This window comes from Phacochoerus africanus, chromosome 3, assembly GCF_016906955.1.
Source record: "Phacochoerus africanus isolate WHEZ1 chromosome 3, ROS_Pafr_v1, whole genome shotgun sequence".
Taxonomy (NCBI): domain Eukaryota; kingdom Metazoa; phylum Chordata; class Mammalia; order Artiodactyla; family Suidae; genus Phacochoerus; species Phacochoerus africanus.
In genome coordinates this window covers 205,185,802-205,206,705 of record NC_062546.1, presented here as the reverse complement: position 1 = coordinate 205,206,705, position 20,904 = coordinate 205,185,802, and the positions used below count along the sequence as shown (strand labels likewise).

The 20,904-nt window shown below is 64.0% G+C and overlaps 1 protein-coding gene across 1 annotated transcript; it reads right to left on the bottom strand.

Moving 5' to 3' along the window:
• Positions 1 to 2,198: 2,198 nt before the first annotated feature.
• AGXT (alanine--glyoxylate aminotransferase) lies at positions 2,199 to 12,472 on the bottom strand. Its single transcript, XM_047773981.1, has 11 exons — positions 12,201 to 12,472; positions 11,918 to 12,110; positions 10,620 to 10,684; positions 9,984 to 10,084; positions 8,939 to 9,009; positions 7,571 to 7,655; positions 5,029 to 5,124; positions 4,251 to 4,320; positions 3,354 to 3,449; positions 2,827 to 2,955; positions 2,199 to 2,565 (listed from the first exon to the last, which is right to left on the bottom strand). Exons 1-11 carry the CDS (start codon positions 12,429 to 12,431, stop codon positions 2,458 to 2,460), a joined length of 1,245 nt encoding a protein of 414 aa, XP_047629937.1. The 5' UTR covers positions 12,432 to 12,472; the 3' UTR covers positions 2,199 to 2,457.
• Positions 12,473 to 20,904: the final 8,432 nt, after the last annotated feature.

Below are 20,904 nucleotides of genomic sequence, written 5' to 3'. Positions count from 1 at the left end.
CAGCTCCAATTAGACTCCTAGCGTGGGAACCTCCAAATGCCATGGGAGCAGCCCTACAAAAGGCAAAAAAATAATAATAATAAAAAAAATTTTAAAAAATTAAAAAAATTAAAAAAATAAAGACAAAAATGCAAAGAGGAGTTCCCGCTGTGGTGTAGTGGGTTAAACATCCAGCCTTGTCACAGCTGTGGTGTTGGTCACAGCTGCAGCTCCGATTCAGTCCCTGTTCTGGGAACTTCCATGTGCCCCACATGCAGCCCAAAAAGAAAAAAAAAAAAGGATAAACTAATGGAATGAATTTTTATTTTTATTTTTATTTTTTTTTGTCTTTTTGCTATTTCTTTGGGCTGCTCCCGCAGCATATGGAGGTTCCCAGGCTAGGGGTTGAATCGGAGCTGTAGCCACCGGCCTATGCCAGAGCCACAGCAACGCGGGATCCGAGCCGCGTCTGCAACCTACACCACAGCTCACGGCAACGCCGGATCGTTAACCCACTGAGCAAGGGCAGGGACCGAACCCACAACCTCATGGTTCCTCGTCGGATTCGTTAACCACTGCGCCACGACGGGAACTCCCCTGGAAATGAAATTTTAAAAATATCGTTTGCCAGAGCATCAAAATATCAAACACCCAGGAGGAGCTGGAACCGAGGGTGTGTGAGACCCGTACACTGAAAACTGGAAACAGGGCCAAGAGCAGTTTTAAAGGGCCTCAATTCGTGTTCATGGGTGGGAGCTCATGTCTTACCGGCATGGTCTTCACTGTCTTAACTTGACACGGAGATCGAGTACCGGTCCCGGCGAAATCCCAACACGCCATTCGGGAGACGTAGAGGAATGACTCTGAAATTTGCATGGAGACTGAAAAGACCCAAGTCCGTCTTTAAAAGGGAGAAGGAAATCGGAGGATACGCGCCCTGGATTTCACGGCTCCCTCTGAAGCTGACGGGTTTAAGTCGGCGTGGTGTGGACACAAGGACAGATAAATTCAGCATGGAAACGGAGCAGAGAGGCCAGGGGGCCTGGGCCTGTGGTCCCCTGGCAGAGGGGCTACATCAGTCGCACGAGAAGGAAAGTCTGTTTGACAAACATTGGCACAACCGGGTATCAGTCTGGGTACAAATGAACCTTGACCCTGCTCCACGCCGCACACGAAGTCAACACGAGCTGGGTCATAAAACTCAACATAAAACCTGACACCATAAAGCTTCCAGAAAAAAACACAGGAGGGCAGCTTCAGGACCTCAACGCGGGCGAAGGGTTTCTGGGAGGAGCCAAACGGCACAGACCACAAACCTAACACGGGGACAGATGGGACTTCAAAAGCAGGACGTCGGACCCGCTGGCCCTCTCGGCTCCTGTGCTGCTCACGGCCGCACAGTGAGTGCCTGGCTCAGCCCGTCGCTGCATCTCTCCGGGGCCCCGTGGGGCAGACGGTCTCTGGTCTGCTCGCCCCCCTCCCCCCAGTGCCCAACGCTGTGCCCAGCCGGCACCTGGGTGAGCGACAGGGTGGAGCCAGGCCAACCCCCACCCTAGACAAAGTCACAGGACTGCCGGTCGGGTGTCCCTGCACAAGAGGGGGGCCCTCCCCCGCGCCCCCTGGAGGGCCCTAGGACCAGCGAGGACCAGGAAACGGGGACGGGACGATGGCTGTGACCGCCTGACGGTTTACCCGGGCCTGTTCGAGACCAGAGGCTGGCCTGTTCCGACGCTTCCTAGGAAGGGGAGGCTGGGGGGCTCCTGGCACCGGCAGAAACCCCAGGGAGGGGCAGGGGTGAAGGGCCAGAAGGTCAGAGGGAGTAGGCAGAGGAGGGGGAGGGGTGGGGGTGGGGAGGCCTGTGAGGGTCTCTGCTGCACAGTTGAGGGCCCAGTGGTCTCGGGGCTGCACCCCCAGACTTTCAGGGCCCGCACTAGTGTGCCCTTGAGTCCTGGCCTGTGCTCCCGGCCATGAGGGCGCCCAGTCCCGTGACCCTGTGGGCCGAGGGGCTTCCGGGGGGAGGAGCTCCGTGAGGGTGTGCTTGGCAGGTTCAGGACCCGGGGCCACAGCGTGCAGTGAAGGGGCCCAGCCCAGCGACGTAGCCCCACAACCCCACCTCCGTTTCCCTGAGCGCCCCCTGCAAGGGTGGGTCGGCGTGCAGCGGTGCCTTCCTGCCAGCCTCCTCCGAGGGCCCTCCCCCCCACACACCGAGGACAGGCAGATAACCAGCCGCTTCTTTATTAAACATTCACAGAAGGCCAGTGGCCGGTGGGGACTGTGGCCCATGGGGGGCTGAGCCCAGGAAGCCGCGCTGGAAGAAGTGCTGCCTGGAGCTGGGCAGCTTCCCTGTCCTGCCCGCCCCCACCGTGCCCGGGGTGGGCAGCGGCTGCCCTGCCCACAGGCCCGCCCCTCCTTGCAGAGTCAGTTTGCTCCTGGGCCCCCACCCCCAGTCCCTGGGTGGGCGTGGGACAGGCCACCAGGTCACAGCTTGTGCCGGGGGCAGTGCTGCAGGGCCTCCCGCAGGGCCTCGATGACTCGGTCCACGTTCTCTCGGGTGGCATTGCAGCCCAGCAGGCCAATCCGCAGCACCTGCGGCAGGGCGGGCGCAGCGTCAGCCTGGCCGCGCCCGCGGCGGGCGCCGAGCTGGGGGCCCCGGGGCGGAGGAAGGGGGCAGGAGGGCACGCTCTGCAGAGATGGCCCCGTGCCATCCCCGGGTTCCGAGAAGAGTGTTCCCTTCCTGCCGCCGGCTGTCCCCACCCTCAGCTGACCGCTCCGTGCGGTGCAGAACCCAGCTTCTGCTGTGGGGCCGGCAGCCTCGTCTCGGCGCCCAGAGCTGCAGGCCCCCCTCACCTTCCCCGTCGAGGGCCCAAGGCCGCCCGTGATCTCGATGTTGAAATGGTCCATGACATAGCTGATGATGTCTCTCCAGTCATAGCCGGCAGGTGCCACCACGGTGGTGACAGTGGGCAGCCGCAGCGCCTGCAGGACGGGCCGGGCTCAGCCACCTCAGGACGGCCGCTCCACCTGCCCTGGCCTGGCCAGCGTGGCCCTGGCTCTGGAGGGCAGGTGTAGGCGAGGGAGAGGCCCCAGGGGGGCGAGGGCCCCGCTTCCCCAGCAGCCACGCCCACCAGCTGGTGCCCAGGACGGGGCTTCCAGCCTTCAGGGACCCCTCCCTGTGTGGTGGGGGCTCTGGGGAGAGTGGGGACATCTCTTGGGTGTCCTAAGAGCCAGCAGCCAGGAAAGTGTGGCTGTGTCAGTGACGCCACCCCCAGCCCCTCTGCCTGGCCCAGGACCGTCCCTGCCCCCACCAGGACCCCTACATCCACCTAAATGGGGCTGGGCGGGAGCTCCCCCCTCCCTCACCCTCTGCCCCTCACCGGATCCTTCACGAAAAGCTGCAGGCCCAGCCCTTGCAGGCGTCTGTGCAGGTACGCGGTGGCTTCCTGGTGCTGCCGCCAGCTGTTCTCCAGGCCCTGGAGTGGGGACAGGACACTGGCTGGGCAGGGAGAGGGGGTTCCTTCTCCCCAGAGAGAAGCTGGCTCGCTTCCATGGCGGCGGCACCTTCGGCAAGGGAGGGGCCTCTGGCCTGGGCTGGACCCCGAACCCCTCTGGAGCCCCCGGTCCTCCAGCTCCAGGCCCTGGCTCTGCCTCAGGGGCCGGGTGGTCTCCGTCTGGGTCTGGAAGGGGGTGTGGCTGGACCAGCCCCTGGGGGGGTGTCGAGCCAGGGGTGGGGAGCTGGCCAGGGGGGGCACAAAGGCTTCTGCCCCTCCCTGCCTCCTGTCCTCCCACCCTGACCCCCACCCCACCATCCATAGCCCGGGGAGCCGCCTCCCCTGCCCCTCAGCTCACACCTGTGCCCGTCTTCACAGCCCGCCCCACGTGTGCAGCTGCTTGACCTCTCAGCCTCGCACCTGCCCGGTGCGGAGGGGACGCCCCGGCTGGTGGCTGTGTGAGTGGACACAGGGTGAGCACGGCCAGTGAGCGGGGCAGCCCGGGGCGGGGGGCCTCTGCCTGGGCTCTGGGCTGGCAGCTGGCAATGCCCCCGGCGGCCGTCCTGGGGGGTGTTTCCTGGCCTGGACAACGCTCGGCCTCTCGTGTCCCGAGAGTGTGGACGTTGCATTGGGCAAAGACACCTCCCGGTCACAGTCGCACCAGCTGTCCTGCTTGGCTCCAGTCTGCACCCCGGGCGCTGGCAGTGGCTGAGGGAGCAGCCTGGCTGGCTGAACTTGGTCTCACTCGACACCCCTGACCCAGGCCCCACGGCCTGGCCTCACCTGCTCGGCCAGCAGGGCCAGGCTCTCTCTCAGGCTGTACAAGCCGATGACGGGGAGGGTGTGGTGGTACCTGGAAGGCAGGACGGGGCTTGGTCCAGGTCACCGGGCGGGCCCTGGGCAGCGGTGGCTCTCTCCCAGCCCCCCCGGGGTCAGGTTGTCCGACGGGGCAGCCCCCGCCCAGGATGTGCTGTCCGGCTGGGCCGTTAGATGCCACTAGAAGGGCCACCAGGCCTGGGGAGGGCGAGGCTCCCAGAAGGGACGCTGGTGGGGCTGCGGCGGGAGGCTGGCAGCCCTGGAGACCGGGGGCTGGCTCCCACCCTCAGTCCCTGCGCCCCTGCTGTGCCCGCTGGGTGGGCACAGTTCCTGGTGTCCCTGTCCCCATGTGGGGCATAAGGAGCCTTGGGATATGGCCGAAGTCACCTCACAGAGAGCCCCTGTGTCCCCCGCTCCTTTCCGGAGCTGTGTAAGCCAAGGCCCAGGCCTGGGAAGGGGCGTCAGGCCAGGTCCAAAGTGCCCGAAGGGGCGCTATGACTTCTGGAAGGAGAGGGGCCCAGGGAAAGGGGGGGGGGCTGTGCCCGGGGGCCTGGGAGGAAGGGGAAGGCCCTGCTGGGGGCGCTGATGGCCTGAATGCGGGCGGATCCTGGGCTTCAGCTGGGGTGTGGGGGCACGAGGGTGGGGGCTCCCCTCCCTTAGCACCCCTCCCCTCCCTCTCTATCCCCACCCCCTCCCTGCTATTCCCCTCCCCCTCCCTGCCCAGCCCCTCCCTCCCTCCCCTTACTTCCTGGGCTTGTCATCGCAGCCCCAGAAGTTGGCCAGCCACTTGATGTCCAGGTTGAAGGAGACGGGCTTGGTCTTCCGCGTGTAGATCTTATTTCTGCGGGGGAAGCAGCAGCCTGAGTGATCCCGGATTGCGCAGACGCGAGAAGAGGGAGGGCCCCAGGCCCCCCGAGTCTGTGCTCAGGCCCCGTGGCTGTGGGCCCCCTGCCTCTTTCCTCCAGCCAGAGAGAGGGGGGCCGGAAGGCCTGCGGGGGCCGAGTTCAAGCGCATAAGTGACAGAGGGGCCTGTCGGAGGAAAGCCCCTTGGGAGCCTGTTGGGAAACAGGAAAATTTGAAGAGAGCCTCCACCACCTGTCTCCAGACTGCTGTTCTGTCCTCCAGAGCCTGGACCCGGCTCCCTCCGACTGGCCCCACAAACCCCAGAATCCCAGCTGGCAGGAGCCAACCCTTTTTTTCCCCCTTCCTTTTCTTTCTTTCTTTAGGCAGGGATGGAGTCGGTAGTAGTAGGTGGTCGGTGAGGGGGGAGGTGGTGTGAGGGGGGAGGGAGGAAGGAGGAAGGAGGAAGTGGAGGCCGGAATGAAGGACGGAGGAGGATGAAGGAAGTGAAGAAGGAGTACTGCCGAAGGAGGGCTGGAGAAGTAGAGAAGAAAGAAAAATCCCTAACTCCCTTCTCTCTCTCGTCGTTATTCTTTCTCTTTCTTCCTTCCTTCCTTTCTCTCTTTCTCTCTCTCCCTCCCTCCTTCCCTCTCTCTCTCTCTCTTTCCTTCTTTCTCTTTCTTCCTTCCTTCCTTCCTATCAGCCACACCCGTGGCACACGGAGGTTCCCAGGCTAGGGGGCTAATCAGAGCTGTAGCCACCGGCCTATGCCACAGCCACAGCCACACCAGATCTGAGCTGCGTCTGCGACCTACACCATAGCTCGCAGCAACTCCAGATCTTTAACCCACGGAGCGAGGCCAGGGGTCAAATCTGCGTCCTCATGGATACTCATGGTCAGGTTCATTTCTGCTGAGTCACGACGGGAACTTCAGATCCCAGTCTTTAATCTCCGCCTCCTGCGACCGTCTGGGCTGAGTTCAGGGCTTTGGTACATGGACAGACTCCTCGGTTTGTCTCCAGTCTGAAGTCAAGGGGGCCGAGGATGCTCTCCGCCACCAGGGCCCTGCTCTGCCCCCGACGGGGTCTTCCTCCAGGTGCAGGGGCTGGTCCCGTGTTTCACACGGACGAAATGCGCAGATGCAGCCGTCACGCCACCCCAGGTCTTCTCTCGGATCCTTTACTGTGTCGCGCGTGGAGCCGCACCTCGCATCTGGCTGGCCCGCTGTGGCTCAGTGGGCTAAGAACCCGACTGGGGGAGTTTCCGTTCCGCTCTGACTGGTGACCATGAGGATGTGGGGTAGACCCCTGGCCTCGCTCAGTGGGTTGGGGATCCAGCGTTGCCCTGAGCTGTGGCGTAGATCACAGACGCGGCCTGGATCCCACGTTGCTGTGGCTGTGGCGTGCGCCAGCAGGCAATTAGACCTCTAGTCTGGGAACTTCCAGATGTTGCACATGTGGCCCTAAAAAGGAAGACCAAATCTGTCCATGTATCTTTGTTTCAACAATTTGAACGTAGGGCAAGCACGCTTATGCTCAACGTTTAATAGTGAGACTTACGCGTAATTAAAAAAAAATAGTGTACCGATTATAAAAACGGCAGAGGGGAGCCTGAGCCTGGGGGCTTAGGGCCGAGGCCTCACCTCTCCAGAGGCGACTGCAGCCCTGGCGGAGAACCCGTGAGGCTGGGGTGTTCCTGCGGAGCCTCTGGGGCAACCGGACAGCCTCCCCCAGCCGGGCCTGCCGTCCCTCTCCTCCCCCGAGGCCTGGGCGCCTTGGCTCTCGGGCCAATGCAGCTCTTCTCCAGAAACTCCGGTGGGAGCAGATTGGGCCCCCCCCACCCCCAAGCTCGGGCCTCAGGCATCTTCTGGACCGTCGGACAGCATCCCCGATGTCCTACAGCCAACGGATTTCCTGACCTCACCTCACGTGGCTCTGTTTGCTAAAAGCACCGTCTGTCCCTGGGGGCAGCTGATGGTAACGGCGGCCTGTGTGGCTGGTCCCCAGTGCCCCCCCCCCCCCGCCCAGGCCTGGTGCAGGGGACACCGGGGCTACAGCGGGAGAAGCAGGCCTGTGCCGGACCCAGGGACCAGCTCCTGGATCATCGCCTAGACTCTGAGCCCGGGGTGGGGACGCAGCGGGCCGGCCCTGGCCCTGTCCTTGGCTTGAGGCCTGGGAATTGCTGGAATGCCAGGCCCTGCGCCCTGTACCTAAGCCCGAATCTGTGAGGAGCAGCTTCCGGAGGCCAGCCTGGCCAGGCCGCCCCCCACGTGTGGCCTCCACGTGCCCTGGAAAGCCTGAGCTGCCACACGGTGCGGCCAGGGACCTGTCCGGGCTGGCAGGAGCTCTCCAGAGGCTCTCCGAGCGTGGCGAGGCGGCCCTCCCTCCCTCCCCGGCGTCTGGCCCCTGCTGCACGTCCAGTGGGGCCGGGGGCCGGGCTCACTCACCGGGCCTTGTCGCTGAAGGAGATGAGCGAGGTGCCTGGAGGGGCGTTCAGGACCTTCTGGGAGCCAGAGTACAAGACGTCGATGCCTGGGGGGGGGGGGCGCAGGCTCAGGGGGGCCGTGCCCCGTGCAAGGGAGGGGCCGCAGGGAAGGGGGCACCCAGAGGCTGGCAGAAGTTGGGGGAACCCGGGCCCACCGTGCAGTGGATGTGGGGAGTGGGGGACAGCGTCGTGGGACTAGACCCTTAAGCTGGGGGGCCTGACGCTTTCCCAGGTGGACTGGGTCCCTGACGGGGTGGGAAGGGCTGGGGGTGGCGGTGGGGGGCGCAGAGGCCGGGGAGCCGTCTCGACGGCCCACACACCAAGCTTCCGCATTAACCGACACAAACCTGAGGACACCAGCACTGCGGGCAGCAGCAGGGCTGGGAGGACAAAGGCCCAGGGTTGGAGTCAAGCCCTGCCTCCCCTCCGACTCCCTGAGGGTGGGGACCTGAGGGGACAGCGCACCCAGGAGTGTGGACAGGTGGACCCAGAACCTTCTTCCAGCTCATGGCCACAGCCATGGGGAGACTGAAGGTCAGCGGATAGGAAGGGTGACCTGGGGTGGGGCCGGGGCCGCGGTGAGGCCTCCCGAGCCTGGCCCTGCTGCTCTGCGGCCCGGGGCCTTGGGCTGGAGCCTCCTCGCCCTGCTTCTCCCTCCACGGCGGGGCGGCCTGCCCGGAGGCCCAGGGCGGGCAGCCAAGGACAGCCGGGCCATCCTGCTCTGAGTCCCCAGGCCCCTCGCCGTGCCTGCCCTTCCAGAGCAGCGGTGCGGGGTCAGCCCAGAGGTCCTGCCTCCACCGCCGAATCTCCCTGAGCACAGGATTCTTGCAGTGCGAGAGGGGGGCTGGGCCAGGGGAGGCCGTGGGCCCCTCAACAGCCAGGGTGGATGCGGGCTCCACTCCCCGAGGAAGTGCTGGGCACGGAAAGCCTCCCTGGGCTGGCCTGCGGGCGACCCTGACAGCAGGGCTCCCTGCAAGCGATGGGCAGCTGGGAAACTGAGGCCCAGCTGGACCAGGGATAGCCCGGTCCTTGCACCTGCTTGGCAGGGGTCCCGGCCCTGCTCCCCGCCCCACCCTAGGGCTCGAGCGCCTCTCCAAATGCTTCCCCTGGAGAAGGCCCTTCCCTCCCGCCCTCACGTCCCCACCTGACAGCGCAGCAGAAACCCGGGTGTCAGCTCATGGGCCCTATCCTGCCCCCGGGCCTTGTGGGGACGGGCCCGGACCCCGTGTGCTGCTGCTGGACTCGAGGCACCAGCGCAGGAGGGAGGCCTCGCAGGGAGGCCTCTGACCCTCAGTGCCCACAGGCGGACAGGGGTTGGGGGTGTCCTTACCCTGCTGGTCCATGTAGACGGGGGCCCCACCCAGGGATGCCACTGAGTCCACCAGGAGCAGGCACCTGTACCTGGGGGGAGGGGCAGCCGAGAAGAGGAGGGGCTTCAGATGCTCGGACCAGCTCTGCGTCTGAACCAGGGTGAGACCCCCCCCCCCCCCGAGGGCAGAGTGGGTGTCACCTCGGGGCCTCAGGGAGTCAGGGCCCAACAACAACTTGGCCCAGGACCCCCCTCCGCAGGCAATGGTGAGGGCCAACCCTGCAGCCTGCGGTCCTGGGGGCCGGCTGGGTGCTCTGCACACTCAGACTCAAGGCTTTGTGAGATCCAGGGACCAAGGGGCACAGGGCTGGGCCTTTCTCTGCCAAAGCCCACTGGGCAGGAGCAGACCCTGAGGGCACAGAGTCCAGAAACGGCCTGAGCTGGAACCTCTGACTCTCCTCCAGCTTCACGTTTTCTTGGCAAAAAAGGCACAGGGTGACCCAGGCAGACCTATGACATCCCTGGATGACACCTGTGAACTTGCCTCCCAGGGAAAACCCTGGGGCGGGCTGTCCTGGGGCTGTGCCCAGTGGCCCCGTGTGGACGGCAGCCCTGCCAGGGAGTTCCTCCCTCTCCCTGCGGGTCAGCTTTCAGCGCAGGCCCACCGCTCTCAGGAGGGAGCCCCCGAGCAGGGATGGGGAGCCTGCGGAGGCGGCTCTGGGATCTTGGGGCGGCGGGGGGCAGGCCCGCGTGGGCCCTAGGACCAAGGCTGCAGGCAATGAGAGACACCTGCTCCTCTCAGCTGGGGGGGGGGTCTACCCCGCCCTGGCTCAGGGCAAGAGGACCTGCAGCCCACACCACTCTACAGGCGGGGTGTCATGACAGAACAGGGAGCTGGGCCTCGCTGGTTGCCTCCTGGGCTGGAGGGACCTGCCAGGACCCTTTCACCCCCCCAGCCCCATCCCCAACCTGGCTCTGAGCTGTGCTTGGCTCCGCCCCCAAGACAGGCTTACCTGTGGGGACAAGCTCACCTGTGGGACAGGCTCACCTGCGGGGACAGGCTCACCTGTGACAGAGCTCCCCATAGCCATCGAGGGGCTGCAGCACACCGCTAGAGGACTCTCCATGGGTCAGGAACAGCAGCACGGGCTTGTGCTGGGCCAGGGCCTGAGAGGCGACAGCCATGGGCAGAGCCGGTGGCGGGATGGCCTCCCCCGCAGGCCAGGCCCTCCTAGGAGGACTTGTCCCTGTGAGAGCAGGGCACCCCCTCCCCGTGGAGGGTGCCCCTCCCTCCGGATGGCTCCATCTGGGCAATGGGACTGGGACGCCCTCTAGCCCTCTGGGCGGTGCCTGTGCTGCAGTGGGGGCGGGGCAGCCCGGCTCTGGGGGGACTTGCTTGTGGAGACTGAGCCAGAGTGGCCCCAGCCTCCCACCCCATCCTGCAGGGGCCGAGGGGAGGGCAGCTGCGTCGGGGTTGGTTGGGACGGACCTCACCTGACGGGGAGGGGCCGGCACCCCGAGAATCAGGGCACGTCCCCCCCACATGCCTCTTGCCTCCAGCCCCTTTGCTCCTGCCCAAAGCCTGGCCCCTGACTGTTTCCCTGCCAGGCAGGACCCTCCCTAGCAGGCTTCCCACCTGCTCCCAGGTGTGGAAGCGCTGAGCCCGCCCAGCCGACGGGCCCCTCCCTGGAACCCACCATACCTCCTCCACCTCCTGCAGCGTGAAGTGGCTTCCAGGGTCCTTGATCATCGGGTGCACGTGAGCCCCTGCAGTCAAGGGCAGAGTGAGTGGTGAGGTGCCCCCAGCACTCGCCATGGGAACCCGTGTTGGGGATGGTGGCCGTGCAGAGCAGGTGCCCTGTGAGAGCTGCCCACGCCAGCCCCCAGCCGCTGCCCAGGAGAGGCAGGAGCAACGTGCTCGGTAAAGTCAGGCTTCCAGGTACTCTGGACGGGAGCCCGTCACTCAGCTCCACTGTCCCCTCCAGGGCCACCTTCCCTGAGCCCAGCCAGGCTGGGCACACTGGTCCTGGCAGCCCTCTCCACGTGGGAAGTAAAGGAGCGTATACGGGGCTATCTGACCAGATCTTCCCATCAGGGTTGGCCTCAGAGGGGCCACAGCGTTTGATGAATGACTGAATGAAAGAATGAAAGGACAAGGGAGGGCACGACCAGGCTTTGCCCTCTTTGGGGGCCGGGGGCTCCAGGAAGGCGGGCTCTGGTCCCGCCCCCTCCCTCTAGCCCCTGCAATGCCCCAGAGTTATGTGTAGGAGGCAGCGAGGCCCTAGGATTGGGGAGCAGGGGGGGGCGCTGCCCAGGCTGGGAGGGGGCCTGAGGTCCACCTGGGGTCACTGCCTCTGCCCAACCCTGGCTCCCCTGAAAACTGGTGGGTGGACTCGGGGGGCCCAGGTGAAGGGTCAGGACCCCCTCGGGCTGTCCGGGGTTGTCCATTAACCAGGCCCAGCATGCTCGGGTGTGGAACTGACCGGGCAGGGGCACTGGGCTGTTTCCAAACCCAGAATCAATGATTAAACCCAACACGCACTCCGGCTTTTGACTTTTGTTTCTCTCGTGAAAAAATGTCACTCTGGAAGTGGACATCCCGGCCGTCTACCTCCATTATTTTACAGCTCCAGAAACAGAGGGGTTTCTGAGATTTTGAGGGGTGAGAGCTTCTGAAACCCTGTCCTGTGAGGTGGCCCTGGAGGTGGTCCCTGGGGACCTCAGAGAGCTGCGGGGGACTCTCGGGGTTTGTGCTGAGACCAGAGGCAGCCCTGCAGCGCCACCACCCCCCCCCCCCCAGCGCCACAGGCTCCCCAGACTCTGGAGAGTAGGGGACAGACAGGGGTCCTTGAGCACCCCGATGCCTGCTTGGAGGAGGTGGCAGGTTGGTGGGGAGGCAGAGATGCTCGCCGGGGGAGGGGCCGAGGTTGGCACCTGGGTGGGGGGCTTCCAGCGTTCCCAGGGGAGGAGGGAGGCCAAGCCCCCCGCCCCGTCTCTTACCAATGCGCTCCCCGATGTCCTGGGCCCGCTGCCCCCAGACGCCGTTGACCCCGACCAGGAAGGAGTCCCGCGGCTCCAGGAGGTTGAACAGGGCGGCCTCCAGGGCGCAGTGCCCCGAGCCGCTGATGGCCAGCGTCAGGGGGTTCCTGGTCTGGAAGGCGTACCGGATGCCTTGCTTGATCTCGTCCAAGATCTGGGGGCGGGCGGCACGCAGGTCAGGAGCAGCCCCGCTCCCCGCCCCGGCGAGGACGCGGCTCCGGGGGCCAGGCCCTCGGGGGCCTACCTGGAACATCTCCTGGTGCATGTGCCCTATCATCTGCTGCCCGCCCGCCGCCAGGACGCGCGGGGACAGGTTGGAGGGGCCGGGCCCCAGCAGGAGCCGCCTGGGGACGGACAGGGGCTTGCGCAGGGCCGCTGGGGGGGGCACCAGCAGCTGGTGGCAGGCCATGGTCCTCACGCAACCTGCCGCCTTGTGCCCCAGGGTGGCGCTGGCCGCGCTCAGGGCCCCGAGCATCTCCCGGCAGGCTGCGCGCGGCTGGCGTGGGGTGGGCAGGCACGGGGGTGGGTGGGAGGCGAGGCCTGGCACCGGGCTTCCGCTGCAGCTGCTGCCTTTCGCTGTGCGCTGCTGTCTCCCGTCCAGTTATCAATGCTCGTCCGACACGTGAGGTCCTGGCAGCGGGGGTGTTGACCCCTCGGTGGGGGAGGAGGAGCTGCCAAAGTCCAGTCAGCGGAAAACAGCGCTGGGCGAGCTGTCCCCTGCCCTCCGCCCCCTCCTCCTGGCTCCGTGTTGCCGTCCCAGGTGGATGCCCAGCCCAGTGCCTCTTGCTGAGCTCAGGGGCCATGACGCTTTTCTTGGTGCCCCAGAGAGCCAACATCTCAGGCTTGGCAGGCCTGTGGGCTGTTTTCAAACTTCTCAATCCTGCTGCGGTGCCAAAGCTGTTATAAGGGTGTGGCCCTGTGCTGAGGAAACTTTATTGACAAAATAAGCAGTGGGCCACATTTGGCCCTGGGGCCGTATTTTGCTGACTGTGGCTTTGCTCCTGGAAAGACTCACTTTAGAAAACATACGTGCCCCACGCGCGTAAACACACACGCACCCACAGAGGACGTGCTTATGCCCCAACCTTTCGGAGCAAGTGTTTCCTCTGCCCCCTGCCCCCCTCCCGAGGGCCTGCACCCCCAGAATCGAGGGGGGCTGGCTGGGAAGTCACGAGGCGGGTGGGATGAACGCAGGACCGTGGTGACCTGGGGAGGCGGGGGCAGGGGGGAGGCTGCGCGGGAGTGACCAGGAGAGGGAAGCTCTGGGTGCCCTTTGGGTGGCCCCACGCCTCTTGCAGGTCTCAAGCACCTGGTGGGCGCTGGCTGGGGCGTCCTGCTCCATGTCTGGGGATCTGAAGCCCGGGCCGCAGTAACCAGGGGGGCGTCTGGGCTCCTCAGAGCCTTCGGCCATGTCCCCATGACCTGCGTGTGACCTTCTCCCACGGAGACTCGCTCCTCAGCCCAGCAGGGCCCCTCCCGTTCCCTTGTTGCTGGTGTCCCGGGGCCGCAGGGACTCATGAGCTTTAGCCAGGCTGGACCGTCACGGCCTGAGCACCGGAGCGCCTGCTGAGAGGAGGGTGGAAGTGAGGCGGAGGGGATGGCTCCGGTGATGGGCAGAAAGCAACTCAGCGTGGCCCCAAGGAAGGGGCGAGACGTGGCCCAGGCCCAAGGCAGGCACGCCATGCCACCGCTTGGCACGCTCCCAGCTCCCTTGCCAGGCCCTCACTCCGGCCAGCACCCGGTCTGGCTGCTCCAGTGATGCAGAGAGAGCAAGAAGAGGAGCAGAAGCCTTCTTGGCAGCCGGCAGGTGGCAGAGCCAGGTGGCAAGGGACTGGGGTCTACACAGCCTCCTGGGCGCTGAGCAGAGATGCCCAGAGGGCCCGAGAGCCTGGAGGAGGGAGGAGCCCAGGGGCTGCCAGGAAAAGATCCAGGGAGAGGGCCACAGAGCTGGGCCAGCAGGGTTGCGCAGGCCTGGCAGGCCGAAGGAACAGCAGGCCCTGGGCACAAAGGTAGGGGCGCTGCCCAGCCTGGAGGCCTGGCAGGAGAGGGCTTTGCAGACCCCCGACTGAGCGGTGGCCTCAGGTCCTCCCCCATGGCGTCCATCTGTGCCCTCTGGGCGTCTGGAGCCAGACGCGGCTGGGGCTGACCTGCCATGGCAGACCCGTAGCTCTGTCCACCCGGGCAGCAGCCCCAAAGGGCAGCCCTGGCGGCTCAGCTCTCGCCCTTTCTCCTTCTCAGTGGCTGAGCCGTTGTGCTCTCACCCACCCTCCGCCCTCCTGGACCCCAGCTCACTGCCCACTACCTCCCAGGCCACAGGTGCCCCCACTCCAGTCTGACGAGGGCATCTGTGCCTCTGCAGGAGCTGTGCCCTCGGCCTGGAGGGCTTGTGCCTCCTTTGCTTGGCCCTCCTGCCCCTCCCTCAGAGCAGGGGCCAAGCCTGGCGGACCTGTCCCCTCTGGAGTTCTCGGATGCCTGTCCCGCACGCCACACGCCCCATGGGTCACCCTGCCCATGTACAGCCTTGGGCAGGATCCTGCTTCACGCAGCACTGGTGGGTGGCCAGCGCGGCACAGGAGGGCGGGGGAAGTCTGGCCGGGGCTGGCCGACCTGTCCTGGCCTGGGGGTGGGTGGGTGCAGCCCAGGGAAAGCAGGAGGTGTGCTTTGTTCCCAAACGGGGGAGGTCCTGTGCGGACACCACCACGGGGGAGCTGTTGCAATCCAGAGGGCGTTCCCGCAGCCGGAGAGCAGAGCCGCCGGCCACTGACGACAGCGGACAGCACGCCAGGTAACCCACCTCTGTCCTTAGAGCCCTGGTGATAAGGGCCACCTGGCCAGGTGGGCCAGGCCATTGCAGCCTTGACGCAAAGGTCAGCAGCAGCACCTGGTAACTCCGTGAGGACCAGCCAGCTCACCCCCTGCCACCTGGCAGGGCCCTAGGTCAGCAGCCACGGGGCCCTGGGTGGGGGCGTCCAGACCAGCACTGGGCGCCTGCCCTGCCTGCAGGTGGGCCCCGGTCCAGCCCCCCGTGCACCAGGGCTGTCCTAGCGCTCCAGTCGGTGGTGGAGTCCACTGACTGCTGCCTGCCACAGCGTGCCACACGCTGAGTCTGCTTTTCACATTGAACTTGCGGTTTTCCTTAGTTGACGTGAGAAGCACGAAGGATTGTTTGCCTGGGGGTCTGCACCCCACTGCGCCCCAGAGCAGGGCTGTGAGGGCAAGTGGGCACCATCTGCTCCCTTGGCGCCCAGGCAATGGCCTTGTCTGCTGGCTCTCGTGGCTTCTCATCCTTTCTGCCCGCCGGGGTCTCCAGGAGGCTCTGTTTCAAACCGACGGCTAGAGCCAGCTTGTCCTGCCATCCCAATTGGGAGGAGACTATCAGATGCCCAGCACTCATTTTCTCTCGGGCAGCCCACCAGGTCCCGGGTGGGGAGGAGCTGGCCTGAGACCTGCAGTCTCACCCCAGGTGGCAGGACCCCCAGGGTGCTTGGCTTCAGGGCGTCCGGGCGCAAGGTGCCTGGCCAGGCCAACGCCTGGAGCGGTCTCTGCTGGGACGCCGCATCCTGGGTGTCTGTGTAGTTGTGCCCTGGGAGGTGCCACGGGCCCACCTACTCTCACCCCAGCCCCGCCACGTTGATGCTGCTTCCTCGTGGTCACGGCGCCCCGGGCGCAGGACACCGGGCCTTCAGTGGGAAGGCTGCTGCTGCGGCAAAGGGCCGGGAACCCAGCCCAGGGCGCGGCCCCGCTCTGCTGTGGGTCCCCGGCCACGGCCGCAGGCACGGCTCATGTGCCTTGTCCCCACAACAGCGACGGCCTGCGCGGGCACCCCACCTGCAGGCGCTGAGCGGGCAGCAGACAGACAAATCGGTGGCAACGGTGAGTGCGCTCCAGGAAAAGCGCAGCTTCCGGGGGCTCCCAAGCCGCCCGCTCTGTGGGTCGAGATCCTCAGGGCCTCGTGGGGGCTCCGCCCTCTCCCATTGGGTCCCCGGGGCGCTGTGTCATTCCTAATGTGACAGTTGTGACAAACCAGAGAGGAGGCTGTGCTCCCCACTCAGGAGCCTCATGCCTGCCCGAGAAGTGGGAGCTCTGGCCAGGCCGTGTGGAAGCGCCCTCCGGCCTGTGCCCTGCGGGGCAGCTGGGTGCCCACTGGCCGAGTTTACCAAGACGTGGAGATACTTGAAGCAGCTTTCATAATTTCATGTTTGGGGGTATCTCCCACTGGCATGACTTCTAACCCAGCAGGGTCTCGGTCTGCAATCGCCCAGGGCACCCCAGCCTCTCCACCCCCACCCAGAAAGCGGCCACTCGGTGTCCTGTCTGCAGACCTCGGTGGATGACAGGGACCATGCAGCTGTCTAGCTGGCCCTCCTGAGGCTGTGAACCAGCCCTGTGTGGGGGGCTCGCCCAGGGCCCACGGCTGGACGGGCAGGACCAGCCGTCTTTCCAGCCGCCGCCCTCTGGCCGGGACCTGCGCCTCCTTAGCTTGTCTGAGCGCCGGTACCAGGCCACCTGCCGTCCCCGGCTCTGTGCCTCCAGGGCTGCACACAGGCCGAGGGCACTCTGCTCCCTGAGGCCTGGGAGGCAAAGGGGTGTCCGGGACCCCAGATCCGCCAAAGCACTGCCCGTTCCCTGTCACCCTCCCAAGCTCCGGGAGGCGTCCTGCCCAGGCTGATGAGGCCGACGCATGGGGGCCTCCGAGGGTGGCCGGGCCTCAGGAGGCAGAGTCTCAGGGACTCTTCAAGGCCCTCGCAAACTTGAGGACCCCCCCCCCACCCGACACCAGGACAGCTGGCGTGCTCTCCTCTGAGGTGACCAAGGAAGCCGAGGCAGAAGGCGGGCTGTCCTTACGGAGCAGCAGGACAGACATGCCGGCGGCCCTGCAGGGCTGGGGCTGCTGCCCTGTGCCCTCACCGCAGCCCTGCTGGCAGATTCCTCTGTGGGGCCCGGGAACCAGTGCCTTCAGGGGCTGTGGGTTGGGTGGTGCCCCCTGCAAGTTTGTGTTCCAGTCCTCACTCCTGGTGACCCGTGAAAGTCACCTCCTAGTGGGTCACCACAGATGTGCAACATAAGAGGAGGTCACGCTGTGGCACGGCGGCCCCACCCAGTGACAGGTGTCGTTATGGGGGCGGGGGGCGCAGATCCAGAGGGACACTCTGGAGGGGCTGCGTGACGACAGAGGCAGGCTGGAGAGATGTGACCACAACCCGGGGGGGGGCCCAGGATGGCCGGCCACCAGCAGAAGCTGGAGAGGCAGGAACCACCCTCCTCCGGAGGTTGCCGAGGAGCGCGGCCCTGCCCACACCTCAATTTTGGCCCCCAGAACTGGCAGTGCCCACCACCCAGTTTGTGGGGCTCTGTCTCTGCCCCTAGGAAGCTAACACATCGGGGAGTCAGCTCTTGGGGTTTACTTTGGGCTTTGCTGTCAACAGCTGTTAGATGCCCAGGGCCGAGCGCGCGGGCACTGCTGCTGGCATTGGCTGCTGAGCTCCCCATCGGGGTGCCCACCCCCAGCGCCCTTGGCCCCACCCACAGGTCCTTGGCCCCACCCCCAGTGCCCTTGGCCCCGTGGCCTGGGCACAGCCTCTGAGGGCTCCTGGGTGTCTCTTTCACACCCTCGCTCTTGTCCCCAGTCTCACGCCCCCACGGTGGTTGAAACTCCGGTTCCGCTCAGCAACCACACACGGGGAAGTTGTTTGGCTTTGTAGCAACTCGGGTGATGGGAATGCGGCCCCCGGGGCCTCTCGGCGCCTCAGGCTGCCAGCCCCGCCCCAGCTCCGGACACAGCCCAGCTCTTCGGGCAAGAGGGCAGGGCTCGGCCACGTGCCCTGGGGCTCACGTCCCCACGGCTCCCACGTCAGCGCTTCCTAAACGTCCACTGCCCTAAACTCAGTTGTCTCCGGGGCGGGGGTGGGAGCCGTCGGAGAACCTGCTTCCCGCATGTAACTCCCCTCTCGGGGTCTGGGGGCGGCCCGGGCGCTCTCCCTCCCCTGCTTCTCAGGGGGTGGAAAGGCTGCTGTGTGAGGGGACGCTTCGCAGACGTCGTGTGAGTCGTCTGAGCCGGAGGCTGTGGCACACCGGGGGCCTTGGCTGTTCAAATTCAGTGCCTGCCCGGATTCGCTTTTTAAACGGAATGTTAAAACATAAAAGTGTTATGTGCTCACTGGAAATGATTTCTACTTAGTTAGTTATGCCTTTTTTTTTTTTTTTAGGGCTGCACCTGAGGCATACGGAGGTTCCCAGGCTAGGGGTCGAATCGGAGCTGCCTGTCTACACCACAGCCACAGCCACGCCAGATCTGAGCCGCGTCTGCGAACTGCACCACTGCTCACGGCAATGCTGGATCCTTAACCCACTGAGCGAGGCCAGGGATCAAACCGGCATCCTCACGGGTACTAGTAAGATTATTACCGCTGAGCCACGGCAGGAACTCCTGGAAATAATTTTTAAAAGACCAAAATAAATTCACAGCATGTTAAATGCCTGGAAACCCTCTATTACACGAGCCTGTTTATGCTTTCTTGTATTCACACGGCCAGCTTTTCGTCTCTGTCACCGAAATCACTCGGCATGTGCTGGTATTTGAGTGGAGTTAAGGCCAGAGCACCCGTGGTCCCTGATGACGACAGAACGCATTTGACCCGATGCTCGTTCACTCCTGAGACAGCTGGGAGTTTGTCAGACCCTGCTGTTCCAAGCTTTTCTTAATAAACGTGAAAATAATGATTTCTTTTCTTTCAAATGCACTTCGCTGGCGTCTAGGAGACATACAGTGTTGCGTTAGTTCGGGGTCCGGGAAGGTGCATCGGCCACGTTGACGGTTCTTTTGCGGTTTCTTTCCCCACATAGCCCATCACGGAGAATCGAGTAGATTCCCCCGAGCTGGACAGAAGGCCCTTGTCACCGGGCGATTTTGCGTAGAGGGGTCTGCATGTGCCAGTCGCAGCCTCCTCATCCATCGCGCCCCCGCACCTCTTCTCTGGCAACCGTGAGTTTGGTTTTGAAATCTTTGAGTCTGTTTCTGTTTTGAGAGGAAGGTCTTTGTATCATTTTTATTAGATTCCACTTATTAGCGACCTTTCTCTGTCTGACTTACTTCACTTATGCTAATCTCCAGGTCCACCCACGCGGCTACAGAATTATTATTTTGTTCTTTTTTTACGGCGGAGTCTTATTCCACTGTATACATGCACCACATCTTCTTTATCCAGTCCTCTGTGGATGGGCATTTAGATTGCTTCCAGGAAAATACATGATTTCTCGGGAGTTCCTATTGTGGCTAGTGGTTAACGAATCTGACTAGGAACCATGAGGCTGCAGGTTCAATCCCTGGTCTTGCTCAGTGGGTTAAGGATCCAGCATCGCCGTGAGCTGTGGTGTAGGTCACAGACACAGCTCTGATCCCGCGTTGCTGTGGCTCTGGCATAGGCTGGCGGCTGCAGCTCCGATTCGACCCCCAGCCTGGGAACCTCCATATGCCGTGGGAGTGGCCCTAGAAAGGGCAAAAAAAAAAAAAAAGATTTCTTAAGCCATTTGACTGACTTTTGAGGGGCGGAAAGTTGATACTGTCATGTAACAACATGTCTGGGGAACAGGTCTGTTTTATTAGCTGCAGCTTAAATCGAGTATTTCCCGGAGTTCCCGCTGTGGCTCAGTGGTAACAAATCCGACTAGTATCCATGAGGACGAGGATTCGATCCCTGGCCTCGCTCAGCAGGTTAAGGATCTAGCATGGCTGTGAGCTGTGGTGTGGTTTGCAGACACAGCTCAGATCCCATGTTGCTGTGGCTGTGGTGCAGGCTGGCAGCTTCAGCTCTGATTCGACCCCTAGCCTGGGAACCTCCATATGCTGCAAGTGCGACCCTAAAAAGACCAAAAGAGGAAAAAAAAAAAAAAAAGAAAAGCACAGTGTTTCTAGAGTGATGTCTTTTCATTGATTTCTGGGAGCTATTTTGTACCTACTGTGAAGAAAAGGGTTAACAGGCAGGACCACCTGCCCCCAGGAGAGGCCCACTTGTAAGACTGGTCCTGGGCAGCAAGCCCCCGGGAGTGTCCCCAGCAGCCTCGTGGACGAGGGGGCCTCGCTGCCCCTAAGCGTCTGTGCCCAGTGAGGCTCGTGCCAGGCGCCACTTCCTCCTGGGAGCCTGGAACCTTCACCAGGCACAGGGGCCCACCACCCGTCCCCAGTACAAGCCCTGGGCGCTGCGTCTCTAATGGGCCTTCCGAGTGGGACAGCGTCTCCCAAGGCGTCACGGCGGGTGGCGGGGAGCTAAGCCTGCCCTGGGCCGGAGGGGCCTGGTCCCCGCCTGGTCCCCACGCGCCTCTTCCTTCTCCTGATACCGCTTTGGATCCGTTCTCTGTCCTGAGTCCGGGTGTGAGCGCGTCCTCTGCGGAGTCCGGGGGTCCGCCGAGGGAATCAAGCCTGGGGGTGCTCTTGGGGGCCCTGACGAAGACGCACAGTTGACTAATTATTACATTGTTTTCCTTCTTGGGCCGCCCCGCAGCATGTGGAGTTCCCAGGTCAGGGATCAAATCGGAGCTGCCATCGCAGCCTACACCACCGCTGCAGCAACAGTGGATGCGAAACCCACCTTGCAGGGCCGGGAAGCCAACCTGCGCCCCGCGCGGCAGAGGCGCCGCAGAGCCCGCGGCAGCACAGCGGGAGCTCCCACAGCCGCCTTTTAAAAACTCGGCGGGTTGAGGTTTCCCGCAGCACAGACGACCCTGTGTTGGGCCCACGGTCCGTCCTTTGGTTTCAGCAAACTTCAGCCCCATGTCTTTCCCATCCTGGGAGAGGTTCGGACGTGGCTTCGGTAATTCACCTTTTTGCTTCTATACCATCACCTACTGCGTCTTCTCTGTGTCAGCTGTCGGAGGGTAAATGGTTGTGAGAGGGTGAGAAAGCCCACCGCCTGGGGAGGGGCCGTCGTCGCCACCGTCTGTGGCCTCCGCAC